The 14,467-nt window shown below is 33.3% G+C and overlaps 1 protein-coding gene across 3 annotated transcripts; it reads left to right on the top strand.

Annotated features, from left to right (window-relative positions):
* Positions 1-4,992: 4,992 nt before the first annotated feature.
* On the top strand, positions 4,993-10,839 carry LOC111368849 (small RNA degrading nuclease 1-like). Of its 3 annotated transcripts, XM_022990322.1 has the most exons (12): positions 4,993-5,096; positions 5,524-5,706; positions 5,828-5,917; positions 6,102-6,170; positions 6,629-6,769; positions 6,924-7,040; positions 7,122-7,191; positions 7,364-7,464; positions 7,724-7,849; positions 7,927-8,034; positions 9,601-9,702; positions 10,071-10,839. In XM_022990322.1, exons 1-12 carry the CDS (start codon positions 5,064-5,066, stop codon positions 10,404-10,406), a joined length of 1,476 nt encoding a protein of 491 aa, XP_022846090.1. In that variant the 5' UTR covers positions 4,993-5,063; the 3' UTR covers positions 10,407-10,839. The 3 variants fall into 3 exon arrangements, with proteins under 3 accessions (XP_022846090.1, XP_022846091.1, XP_022846092.1); XM_022990323.1 differs by lacking the exon at positions 5,524-5,706 and having other exon boundaries at positions 4,997-5,096; XM_022990324.1 differs by lacking the exons at positions 4,993-5,096; positions 5,524-5,706 and having other exon boundaries at positions 5,822-5,917; positions 6,097-6,170.
* The last annotated feature ends 3,628 nt before the right edge of the window (positions 10,840-14,467 follow it).

Here is a 14,467-nt window from a genome sequence, read left to right as displayed (position 1 = left end):
ATCACTTTTGGTAGTATTTTTCACAAATGACGAATAATGCTACTAAAAATCTGCACCCATTAATTCCCGAACTTAATGATTGTAAATGACCACAAATAGAAATTCTAGTACCTAAAATAATGCCTCAAGATGTGTAATCATAACCCCTCCAATGCTTAAGTTAGCTAGAAGGAAATTTATGCAAAAGGCTATAAGCTAAAAATATGAAGCGTACCTTGATAATGAATGGCGTAATATTCATAGAGATAGACAGTGCAATCCTGATTAGATTGGGTCACTTAGTTATCTTATCTTGTTTAAGAGTTCTGAAAGATGTTAAAGTCCTGCAAGATGTGGACACTAGAATTTAACTGTGAGACTATTATGTTTGGATAAGGATGGGATTTTAGAGATAAAGTTCTGAAGCATTAATGAATTTCTCAAAGAGGAGCAGATCACACCCTTGAGTGCATTAAACTTGAACCTATCCCTATATAATGTCACCCGAGGAGTATAATGCTCGAGCACGTAGGGGTTTTGGTTGTAAACATCATAATCCTTGGGGTTATGCAGTGGTTGGGCTTCATTTTTTAGATCAACCTCGGGATTGCAAAACTATGCACATCATGGGCCCCTTGCATTTGTGTTAGAGGCTTGTGGTTGCATGACTTGACGCGCAAGCCTCTAAGATGGGATGGAAAAGATGGGCTAAAGACATAAGCTCGAAGACTTTAGGTAGGTTAATCGAGAATTGATTTGGGGATTGTCATGGTCGAGCTTGAGATGAAGCTTATTATTATTTTGCCTAGGTGTGTTATGCTCGAAATGGTTATGAAACATGTACGTGGTGTTTGCTCGAGCAACGAGTGATGGTATGTTAGAAATGACTTTCATTGGATAGTTAACACGTGGCCAGTGATTAAAGGTCAGGATTTTGTGATCCTTAGCTTTCTCTGGAGCATATAAATACCTAACTCCTTTTTCATTTTTCACTTTCTTGTTCCTTTACTCAGTATTTTTTTTGCAAGGTTGTGCTTAGGATTTTAGATGGTTGTTTGAGCCTCGAGGTTTTAAGGTAAGAGTTAGAGATCCAAATTATTTAAGAATTATTATTTTTAGAGATGTCTAATAGTGATGGCTCCTCAGGGTTGGGTAGTAGAATCGAAGATTTAGGAAATTCACTCATTCGAGTGGCCATACCCCTAGATGCTCAGCACATGGATCATAATGGGCCCAAATTCACCCTTTTCGACATTTTCTGTAGGTATAAGGAACATACTATTAATTCGGCGGCTACTGGCTAGGAAATTTGGATTAATGCCCTATAGTGACTGTAGAGCCTTGGGGCATAGTGAGTGCTCAAAAAGGGGAGTTTGTAATTTTTAGAGATTCCTTGAAGGGGGATTTAGGTGACCCCTCTACTACTTCTTTCTCGAGTTTTTTCAAGCATTCTATGCGCTCGTGGTAGTTGGTGCCTAATGCATGGAGGATGCTCGTATATTTTCTTACTAGTAGGTATTTATCTATAACCACAAGGCTTGACCTCATCAGATTAATCTTCAAGCTGAAGTTTCTCGAGCTTTACTTGTTTCATCTATCTTTCTACTCAGGGTAGGTTTAAGATCCTGAAGATGCCAAGCTTGCTCAAAGGTTGGAGGAAAAATATTTTTACATCATAGATCCCAGGCATCCCTTTGAGATATATTGGGAAATATCTAATACTATTAGGTTCAAAGATAGTCAGGCCTACTTTAAGGTATTAGAAAATGATAGGCAAAAGCTCAAGGACCTTGAGTCCCTCGTGTATAACCTCGACAACCTCTTTAGGGATGACATTTTGGATCTCATGGAAAGGCATCGAGGGCAGGACTCGATCCCTATCTTTATGTCTTTTATTGTTTATGCTCGGCTAATAACTTGTTTTTCTTTTGGTACATATGATTTTCGATCCAATTGCTCTCCATTTTTAATATTTTAGGGAGTTTGTTTTTAATTTTAGAGACTTAATTTAATGATAGAATAAATGTTATTAGGGATTGTAATTAAAAATAATATTATGGGGATTGAAAATGCAATTTTATAGTTGCATATTTGCCCAAAGGTTAAAGGTGCAATTTTATAAACAAATAAATAATTGCATATGTGGTCCAATATTTAAATATGTATTTTTAAAATCCAATCAAATAATTACACATTATCATAGGGGTTATATGTGCAATTTCATAAATTGCACACTTAATCCCTACCATCAACTATAAATAGAGGATAGTTGTGAAATGTGACATTCCATTCCTCCCATCATTTTCACTCCTTAAGATATGTCTTTTCATTAAATTAATTATTTTTAATTTTTCTTTAGTTAATTATTTATTTAGATAATTATTTAATTGGTTTATAAATAGGCATTAAAATTTATTGCTTAGGGTTCTTTAGTAATTGAATAAAGATAATATTACAGTTCAGTTTAATTAATAAAAGTAAGGAAGATAAATTATAATTTTTCCATTTCAAAATCTTAACTTTGGAAATTTTAAAACTTATAAACTAGCTGAAGATATATTGAGTTTTAGTTTACTTAGCTCACATTATTAAGGATTGTATAAAGTATTTTTGGGGGAAAATATAGAAAGTAAGGAAAAAGTGAGTAGGGATAGAAAATAACTTGGTATAATAATTGTTAATACCATCATGATAATGGGTATGGAAATTGCGTCACTACTATATTTATATAAGTGGTAAATTCAATGGGAAGAAAGATAACAATTATCACTCGAGGCTTAAACTTAAATTACTTTGATCTAGTTATGTGATAAGATGTAAAGAAAAAATTGTTATAATGCATAGTATCAATGGTGAGATGTGATGGAAATGTGGTAAAGAAGGATATGGATTGAATAAGAAAATTTACTAATGGGTATGTATGTATATATATACTTGTGTTAATTGAAATGAAAAGTGGATCAAGCATGAAATGAGAAAGTAATATGGTAGTGTATTGGCTAATTTAAATTGTGCGTGTAATAATTTTATGGAATTTAGTTAATGACGATAACGAGAATTTCATTTAAATTATTAATGTCATTATTATTACTACTAGATGACAATAAACTAGTATCATTAATTTTATTAAGGGTATGCCATTAAATAACCTATATTATCTTATAAGTTTAGTCTAGATATGATAATATGGAAATAATAAGACATGATATGATTAATGTAGAGATTATTTTGTTAATGCAGATATTAATCAAGGAATTCGCAAAAAAAGTAAATATTGATGTTTTTCGAACTGCAGTGCAAAGTATATTAATATGTGTAAATATACGTTTATGTGTGGTTGTTTCTTTTGTTATGTGACATGGTAGTATGTTATATGTGCATTGAATTTATTTGGAAAACATAGGAATAATTACGTTTTCAAGATCATGCATACTTGTGTTGTCATGCTGATCGGGTTGCAGTTGAAAAATTTGAATGTAAATCCCATTATAGATGTACCGTACTATTGTGTCCGAATAACTGTACCGCTTTGAGGTTCCTAACGGTCATTAAGGATAGGGTATTGAGAGTTCGACACCTGTATACAGGTAGTGCCAGGAGGTCCCTTCGTGGTCTTGGGACTACGGATAGGCACTTTGAGCACTATATATATGTAGGCCAGGCCTTGAATTTGCATATATGTTATAATGATGTGGTATCTTGAGTCTCAATGGGCAATGATGGATGCGTTGATATTGGTTTGCGAGCAGGAATAATGCCATGTTATTTTGAGCTCATACGGTACACTATAATAGAGATTTGGACCCATGTATGTTTGACATGCATCATTGCATCATCATATTTACTGAACTTTATGGTCCACGTACAGTATACTGAAATTGTCCGAACCACTAGACATGCTAAAATTATTGAGGACCTCAGAGCTATACATGTTACATATAGACGTACCCACTAAACACGTTTTTATACGGTGATCGACGAGGAAGAAGAGATCGAAACTTCTGAAGACGGGAAGGATTTTGTAATGGTAATGATTGATGTTTACGACTCGATCACTTGTCTTATGTGGAGTAAACAGCAAGTGACATTGTGTAAAATAGAAAATTGATGCCTAGTAAAAGAGTGAAGTAAAGATGAAAGAATTTTGACAAACTTTGATATACTACTATATCAGCCTGTTGTAGAATAGATATATAGGAAACTTTTGAAAAATCTGCAGGCATTGCTTTTGAAAACAAATTTGTGATAGTCATATGACTTAGGTGTAATGAGATATATTTTGTAAAATAAAATTCTCTTTTGGTATAATATAAACTTGGAGGTTCTTTTAACTCTTTATATTCTGAAATTTGATTTCCTTAATATGTTTTGATTTTACTGCAAAATGTTTGATATGATTTTAATCTAAGGATACAAATAAATAAATTAGGGAAATTAAGAGTAGTGCGTCACAATAATTTTCTTCTCTTAAATTTCTATCTTAAATTTTATTTTTTTAGTTCGTTTGAAACTCATAAAATCCTCCCAACAAATTAATATCAAATATTATTTTTACGACACTTATAAAATATTTCAAAATAACGTGCAAAGCACGTTTAACTCTATCCAATAAAGATAAATATAAAATATGACCTATATTTAAGTCATTGTTTGATGGGAATTGAAATAAGGGTTTTTTTTTTTTTTTAAAAGTTGATGAAATATGTAATTGAAAAATTACGGATTTCATGAAATATTTTGTGAAAATTAATTGTTTACTTTAACTTAAATTTAAATTAAAATTTTAATCCATACTCTAAATATGTTTTAATAATAATATTAAAGGTAGTATAAATAGAAAAGGAGATTAGGAAATGCAAATTTAATTTTGAGCGATAAAGGAATCAGTTTTGAAATAACAAATTTTAGGAGAAAGTTTCTGTAATTTTTAAAAGTTAGGGACTATTTGTTCAATAGTCGAATACATGAGGGGTGTCTGATGATCATATATCATTCTTAATGCATAAACCCTAACTCCTATTTCCCCAGCTTCTTCAAGCTTTCAAACGGCTGCAACTCTCTTTCCTTCTCTAAAACGCACATCAATGGATGAGCACATTGTCTCTGCGAAAAAAGAGGTTATTTTGATTTTACAATTTATTATTTCGGCACTTATTATTAACACTTCCTGTCAACCAATTTTAATGTTTATTTTACATTATTTGATATCTGTAAAATAATTTGTGCTTTCTCTATGTGACTGTTAATGAGTAATGCCTCGAGTAGACCAATATTTTATTAAAATACCAGCCAGTCGTTCAAAATCGCGTAATCCTGTGAAATCAGTTCACATTGGCAACATTGAAATGAGTCAAGAATCTGTGTTGAGAATTTTGTATCTCAAAAATTGAGTTTATGCTTTTTAAATTTTTTTTAGAGGGTAGATTAATTGGGTTTTGATAAATAGAATAGTTAATGACGAGTCATTGACAGTCGCAGCAACTATCATTCTTATTAATATGGTAATATTTACATGTTTATTTTTCCTATTATTAATGGGATTAGGCGCTTATTGAAATGGTGAAATTGGCACAAAAACGAGGAATGGTAGGTAGTAAAGGAGGCTGGAAAGATTTTCTAAAATTTTACGACAAAAAGTTTGGTGCAAGTGTGAGCGACCCTGCCCGAAGGTCTGTTGATTCATTGGTTGCATTTTTGAAAACTTTTACCCAGGAGAATGATTTGAAGGTAAACTCTTACACATCAATGATCATCCCCATCCTTGTTCCTCCCGGCTGATGAAGAAAAAAAATGTTGATAAGTAAACCAAATGCACCTTGTGTGATGAACTCTCGTTTCTTACTTGCAGTTTCTCAAGAAAGTAATGCAGTGTCACTCCAACCGTGAAGCCATGGTGACATTAACAAAGTCTTCCCCGCTTAATGAAATCCCCGAACAGGTTTTCGTTGGATATTCATACACTTATTCATTTTAACTAAAAGGTTTCTATTTATTGAAAACATTTTGTATTCATGGCTTTTTGTGAGGGTTGCTGTTACTAGCTTATATGAAAGGCCATTGATCTTGCTATTTCTTGAATTTTACCATATCATCTGTGATAGTTTTTTTTTTGGGCAGTGCAGAGGCTGGTCAGTATGACTCTAGGTCATCCTCAGTACTCGATCGATTATGCTCTACCATCGTATGATGAGGTCCGTTCCTGAATTTGTTGTGTTATTTTTTCTTCTCTCATACCTGAAACCTATATTAAGTTACCTGAAACCTATATTAAGTTCTTCGTATGCCATTGCTTGGATTTTTTTGCTTTTTACAAGATTTCCAAATAGTTTTCCTAATATAATACTCTGGTTATCCGAAGCTACAACTTTTTATTTTATTTATTTATTTATTTTTTGCATTGTGAAACGAATTTATGAACCATAGAAGGTTTTTATTCACTTCTATAGATGCCTTCATCTTGAAATCCTTTTGTTTGTTTCTCTTTTAAATATACTTTACAGCCGTGCATATTGGAGTGGCTCGTTTGTTTTTATTTTTTCACAGGCTGTTTCCTCTAGCTGGTGATTGTGATTTTTTTCCATAGAACTGTAATTACACATTCATTTAATTTTGCTCGTCCTCTCTTTAATTTCTTTGATTGCTGGAGCAGGAGTGGATGGTTGTAAAATGCAGCAAAAAGTCCAAGGCCATGAAGTCAACAGTAATCCTTGCCATTGATTGTGAGATGGTTCTCTGTGAAGATGGGACTGAAGCTTTAGTAAGGGTGTGTGCTGTGGACCGTAATTTACAGGTATTACGCACGCATACTATCTTCGCAAAATATACGAATCAGCCCTTAAATGCCTGTTGCCGGTATAGATACTATCTCTGCAGTATCTGAGGTCTCACACATGTAGCCTTCTCTTCTTATGTTGGCTGAAGTACATTGAAATTTAATCTATCAGGTTAAACTTGATGTATTTGTGAACCCCAATAAAGCAATTGCAGATTACCGAACTGAGATAACTGGAATTTCTGCAAAAGAGTTAGATGGAGTTACTTATTCATTGGTAGATGTACAGGTATTTTTGGTCAATTTTCAACCCTCTCTCTCTCTCTTTCTCTCTTTCTGGCTTTCTTAAACTTTTCTGCGGACATTTCAGAAATCCATGAAGAAGTTATTATCAAATGGAACCATTTTAGTTGGCCACAGTCTGAACAATGATCTTCAAGGTTAGTAGTTTATTTCTTCTGTATACAAGTTTCCAGTGCCTCTTTTACTTTCAAGAATTCTCATATACTCTTTTGACTTTTAGTTAAGTTGCTCTTGACATCAAATTATGACATTGACATCACATTTCCAAAATACTCTTTTTCCGATTATCATTTCTGTTTCTTTTTGCAGCACTCAAGTTAGAATATACTAGAATAATCGACACATCTTATGTCTTCAAACGTGCAAATGGACCTGCTAACAAAAAACCTTCTTTGAGTTTGCTATGTAAGGTATGATTTTACCAAAAAGCCTTCTCTGAGTGTCTTGTGTAAGGTAAGATTTTACTTAAGGATCCATTTTAGAAAGGCGCTTTTCTTCCTTATTGATTCATCAACCGAACTTGTAATCTCTCTCTCTCTCTCTCTCTGTGTCTCTGTGTGTGTGTGTCTATTGCTTGCCCTCTTTACATATCTTAGTAAGTGATGCAGAACCCGTCACAAGCTGATAGAAGTCATTGCTTGTTTGATAATACCTTATGTGGTTTGGTAGGGCGTGTTAGGTTATGAGCTTCGGAAGGAAGGGAGTCCGCATAACTGTCTAGATGATGCTTGTGCTGCTATGAAACTTGTTCTGGCTAGATTAGAGCATGGAGCTGATGGTGTTATTCAAGAGGAGGTAACCTAGAAAAATCGCTGATATTTTTGGGCCACCAACCAAATTGAGATTGCTACTTAATAGCATCTTTGATTTAGGTGAAAGATGTAGATTCAGCCAAGCTGCTTCTTCACAGGATTCCAGTTAATATTTCTACCAAAGATTTACAGAGTGTTATTCCAGGGGATTTTGAGATTGAATTGAAGGTTAGTTCCATTACATTCTATTTCATGCTTCTTTGAAGTTCCTTTAACTACTTTTTACTGACTTTGTTTACTTGTATACTTCGATTTACTCAGCTAAAAATTCTCTACACATTCACTTTGAATGCAAAACGTTGTATACCATATGTTTTTTGCTGTGCTTGATATGACTTCATGCAAACATAGTGTAATGGCATTCTACTGTCTTGACTTCTTTGATTCTGGGATTGAATCTTTCTGCCTAACTGTCATCACCTATTCATCTAGCCAAATTCAATGAAGTAAGATTCTTAAATTTTCTCGAACGTACATTGCGGCTACTAGGGGTATTTTTTTTTCCTACCAGTAACTACCTCTTTTTCATTCTCTGGCATACAAGTTTTGAATATACATATTACTTCCAATGAGCATAATTTAAAGTGGAATCTTCACATCATAATTGTTTCCTAATTCATGTAACAACCTGCTAGCAATTATCAAATGTGTGGGTTCAATAAGTTGTGTCAGTACCCAATGAATGTGATTTTTGTGCAGTCAAGTACTCCTTTGACTGCTAAATGCTAATTTTTAACTTGTTTATGTTGTATTACTTACTAATATTTGTCCCCGACTTTATTCTTAAAGGGTGTTTGGTGGGGATTAAAATTAAATTTTTTAGTAGATTGTGATAGAAGTTTTTGAAATGTATGTTTGAAATGTTGTGGGATCCAAGAAAAATGTGGTTAATATTGATTGTTTGACTTAGACTTCGATTAAAATCAGATTTTAATCCAAACCAAGTAGGCTCTTAACGTGTTTCCCATTACTTCTGCAAATGAGTTGACTGTAATCAAAGTGTTTAACCTAAATATGTTTACGTGTATGTATGCATCCTTGAATGCATATTGTTAATATGTATATATTGCTGCAAAGTGTCCTCAACACAAAACAAAAATCTGACTGAACTTACAATTCAGAAAGAAAAGAAACCCAAGAAGTATGTGCAACCAATTCGCTTTTCTCGTCCTGATGACTTGAGCTGGTGGAATTTTTAAATTCCATTTTTTTTTTTTTTTAACCTGTTGTGCTTCCTGTCTCTAAGTTGAACCAACACTTGCCTTCCTGGATGCTTCTGAGATGTTCTCTGTTTGTGGAAGTAGCTGCTATTGCCTGCATTCTTGTTTGTACCTTTGACTTTACCATAATGTTTATATGTTGATAGGTGAAATCAATGCATATCATTCACAAATCTAATTATTGCTTCATCCACAGGCTCTGCTTATTTAGGAAGTAGTTGACATGATTAAAAAGAATTAGGCCAACGCCTCGGGACCTGACAAATTTAATTTAAGTAATATATTCCTAGTCGTCTCTATATATTCATTAAATTGAAAATTTTCTAAAGTTGTAAGAAATAAAATGCGAAGTATTGAAAACTGACATTTTAGTCTGACAGTGTCGAGCTGTTCTATTTTCCTTGTATAGATTAAATTTTAATCTTCCTTGTGTTTCTTTTAAATATATTTGAGCCCTTAGCTCTCTATTGCTCTCCCTCACACTCATTGTTTTTGGCTAAATGACTTTCTGCAGACAAGCAAAAAAGTTCGAGATACATATTCTGCATTTGCAGTTTTCGGAAATCAGAAAGAAGCCAATGAAACATTTGATAATCTCCAGGGCAACCTAGAGAAGGTGTGTAATTTTCTGTCCTTACAGTGTTCAGTATGGAAGTTGGCTTTTACGTGTGTTTAAATGGGCTAATGTGCCCTCCCCATCCAGAAGAAACAATAAAATGGTTATTCATACTAGTTACACTGTATTTTCCATTTTTTTTCCTGGTAAATGTGAAATTATATTGATCAAAACTCATGTACAAGTACACCGGGCATTCCCGGGCAAAACAAAGATCCATTGTAATTTCCCTTCTATGTTTTTAGCATATAGTTTATGTCCTCATTCATGGTTTTATTCTTTCTCTGTTTTAATTGATTTAGATGAGCGGTGACTATTGTTTATCTTATTGGTATAACTATTAAATTTATTGATCTACTCTTTACTAGGACTCAACTGGACGACCCCAAAAAGTCTTCACCTTTGAGCTCGGTACTGGGAAAGCTGCTAGTTTGTGTGTGTGTAAGATGGCTTGTGATGATTCTGTTGACCAAGGTACATTGAAGAAGAGGTCATTCGAAGATGAGGACAAGTTGGGTGCATTGAAGAAGTCAAGGAAAGACCAGAATTGTGAACAACTCGAGGAGCCGGATTTAAGCTTAAATAAATGTGAGGCACATTCAAAAGAGATTGAAAGATTGAAGCAAGAGCTAAGACAGAGAGATCAGGAAATATCAAACTTGAACAAAATATTAGTCGCACTTACTAGGAAACAAGGACTCTGAACACTCTCAAGCACAAGCATGAGGCGCTTTTAATTAAGCCAGATGATGCTTTTTCGTTTAATGGCTTGTCCATGCTTCATGAAGCGCCTGAGAGATGGATATATTTTCAGAAAAGCTAGTATGAGCACATGCTGCTTACTTTTGGAGCTTTTGTACCAGAAGGAATGGAGAATAGAACAAGATACACCATAGTTTTCTTCCTCATTTTTTTTTTCTCGGCTGTAGAATAGCTGGAGATGGCGAAAATGCATCTGAATAGAAATTTGAACCGTAATACGGTATTGATGAGAATCATCATTTTTGTTGTATTTATATGGAATGCTAACGCCTAATCATCTTGTGACCATATTGGTGCATCTTATAATTTCCATCTTGCTTATTTATGTACTTTCGAGTACCAAAGTAATAGACAATCCATTTTCTCTTTCATGCTTTTGGCTTGTATCATTTTATCTTTGTATTCTTTTGAATAGCATAAAATATTCTTTTTCCGACTTATTTGTTTCGTCTTCTCGGAGCATGTACGAGTTGAGATTTGTTATTTAAAATTGACTGTTCAACTTGCTGTTGACCTAATGATTCATTGATGCATCACTTTAAATTAATGTCTAATTTTTCTCTCACTGTCACTTATACTTAGAAAGTATTGTGTTAATGAATCATTGGTGAACAACAAGTTGGTCAGTTAATTTTAAACAACAGATCTCAACTTAAGTATGTACAGTATGCATTGCCATATATGTCTAAAATTGACTGTTCAATTTGTTGTTGATTTAATGATTCATTGATGCATAACTTTAAATTAATATGTCCAATTTTTCTTTCATTGTCACTTATGCATACAAAGTATCGTGTTAATGAATCATTGGTGGACAAGAAGTTGGTCAGTCAATTTTAAACAGATCTCAACTCGAGCATGTATAGCTATGCATTGCCATACATGTACAGCTATATTTATTTAATTAAATAAGGCAGGCGTGTTATCAGTGTAACTTAACTTTTTATACTAGAAGTAAACATAAATTTTGGCCAACAATGAATGATATGATGTCCATATTTATGGGATTGAACCTCTTGAATTTCAAGTACAAAGTAGTTGAGAAATTAGTTTCCATTTTGTCATATTTTCAGTAGATGACTGAATAAATAATGACATGCAACAAGGAATTTAAAATTTTGGCGGATAATAGGTGCATGTAAGTTCTCACATTTATTCATCACTTACATGTGTGCCAAAAGATCACATGAAAGCTATTATTCTAACTATAAATGTCTCTGACCGGTGGCATATGTTGACCTCAGAGAGATTTTGAGTGGAAAAAAATGCTAAGTGTACATGTTTTTATTCACCGAAATTTTATGGCAGCATTTGTGGGGTTCAATTTTTATTTTTTTTTAATTTTTTAATTTTTTTTTCGACTAGATTTTGTACGTATAGCAAAGTTCTTTGGGTGGCGTGGGACACTTTATGAAAGGATTTTATTGCAATACTATTATGTTTCGTTGGTGCTAAATGTCAATATATGTGATATTGAGATTCACTGATTATAATTGGTTAAAAATTAATTAATTTTTCTTTTAATTTTTTATCTTGATCAATTATAGGCAGTAGACTATGATATCGATGTAAAGCTGAGCACCAAAATTATCAGAGCCAATCCGATTATTGACCCGATCAAAGCACCGCGTTGATGGATCACTGGCTTCCATCGACAAATTACGAATTTAACTGATGGGTCATTGTTGGGATGAAAATTAAAACAATTTTTAAAAAATTTTTTTTTTTAGCACAAATATAATCATAAGTTTAAAAGGTTAAAGTGAGCTTTGAAAATTCATCTGTTAATTGAAATATTACAATTCTCAATTTTTTTAAAAAAAAGTGAAAAGATGAAGTGATGATATTACCCCTCTTTTAATTGGTCAAAATAACTCATTTTTTTTTTAATTTTTTTAATTTTTAGGTCAAATAATGGTGAAATGGACGGAATTTATTCATTTGTACTTCCGCCGCAACGAAATGTGTATAATTGCAACAAAATGAAAGGTTTGAGACCAAAAGTTGCAATTTTCCCTTAATTCAATAGTGTATGCAATTTTGTGACATATCCCTTCATTCATATCCCCTCTTCTATTATCTCTTGGCCTTCCAGCTATTAGATATTAGGAAAAGCATATTGAAGGCTAAACCAAGGCATTATTTCGAAAAGTAGCGTTTTCTTATTTTGTTTCTGTATGGTGGAAAGTCACACCACTCACCAATCCAATGATGCCCAAGTTCAGACTTTCATCAAATGGTTGTGACATGGCTAAATATCAATCCTTCTAAAAAGATTCTTGCCAAGCTCATTCCATACGAATATATATGAGGAAAGACTTTTCTTTCATTTTTGGGGAAATAGTATACCAACAATACCTAATATACTAACCGATCCCACTCTACTTAGAGCAAGACAGCAGACAAAGCCCTCAGATGAAATTGGAAACTTGGTAGGTCAGGTGGGTGTCTAATCCATGTAGAAGCTCCTAGTCGAGTGTCTTATGTAAGAACTGCTTCTATGATTTGTCATGTTTGTGTTAGGTATGTCCAAAGATCACTAATTAATTGAATGAACCCATCTCTCTGGCCTATCATTTGTTGGTCGATCTGACAGCAGGGCCGGTCTTGTGATTGTCGGGGGCCCGAGGCAAAGCATATAAATTAGGCCTCCCTCCCGAAATCAACGTAAATGCAACGGTGTATTATACAACTTATTACTAACTTAAAATTTAACATTAAAACAACGAACAAATATATTATATAAAAAATTTATATTATCAAATAACAAAACCAACAATATTTCAAACAATTAGTTAAATATTATTCGTCTTACTGTTTTAGAGGCAAAAACATTAGTAAAATCTGAATAGTTTAGCTGATCAACTATTTCTTTCTCTATTAATAACACAGCCAATCCATTCTATCTTTCTTCTAACGTAGTTGATCTACAACAATCAATCATAAGCCGACAAGACTCCAAACATTTTCAATCTCTTAAATAATAAGTTAGGGAAAGCCACTGCTTACTTGAGAAGCAGAATTGCGGCGAAAACTGCGGAATCACACCCTCGAGAATTCCATCGTCATAACTTACGAAACTAAAACAAAAATTTAAAATTAAATACCAATACTTAAAAATAGGCTCACATTTAGTCAAGCTTAGGGAAATAACACATTTAATAAAAACTAATAACCATTAAAACAGTTTCATCAACAAAATAAATTAATTCAAATTAGTATACTGGTTGTAGAAACTGAAGATATCTTTTCTTGAGTTCATTGACATAATAATATCTCAAATTCTCAACTATATATTCTCACACCTTATCTATCAAACTAAGTTATTGAAATTAACAATAAACTATTTCACACATTAGTTATTACTTGAGATTTGAGAGTTCTTCATCTCAAACTTGTACAACAAATTATATATTAATCAATAATCATTAAACATAGTTGTAGCATTTTCAGGTCCTCGACTCCATCCTAGACTAGATAACAGTTAACCCATTAACATTTAAGTATTTAACAGTAACATAGAAAAAGAGCATTTATCAATAAAAATAAAGTAATCAAAATTATAATAAGTAAAAGGTAAAAGCCATGAATGAATAGTTGAATACTTAGTGTGAATGTAATCATATAACTCAAAAGGAAGTAATAATCTTAACATACTAAACTAACAGCCAATTACCAAGCACTTGCTTGCTAACAGGGCTGAACAGCGAACTATGCTCTGTAGCGGAACGGAACCGGTGTGAACTACGACGGTGTCCGACTCCATGGCTCGTGACTAATGACTCAAAGGAAAAGGAAATCTGGAAGTCGGAATGAGGAGGTCGAGAAGAGAGATAGAGGCGACCGACGACGCTACGAAGGGGATGGACTACTTAGACGAGCGTTTGAGAGAAAGGGGTTTTTGATTGGGGATTGGAAAATTGGGAATTTTGGGTAAATGATGGATAATGAATTATGATTTGTGGATGTATAAGTTGGGTAAATGGATTAAGACTAAGGGTAT

This window comes from Olea europaea, chromosome 19 (genome assembly GCF_002742605.1).
Source record: "Olea europaea var. sylvestris chromosome 19, O_europaea_v1, whole genome shotgun sequence".
In the NCBI taxonomy this organism is placed as follows: Eukaryota; Viridiplantae; Streptophyta; class Magnoliopsida; order Lamiales; family Oleaceae; genus Olea; species Olea europaea.
Note: the sequence above shows the minus strand (reverse complement) of the source record. Positions and strands in the feature narration are given on the sequence as shown.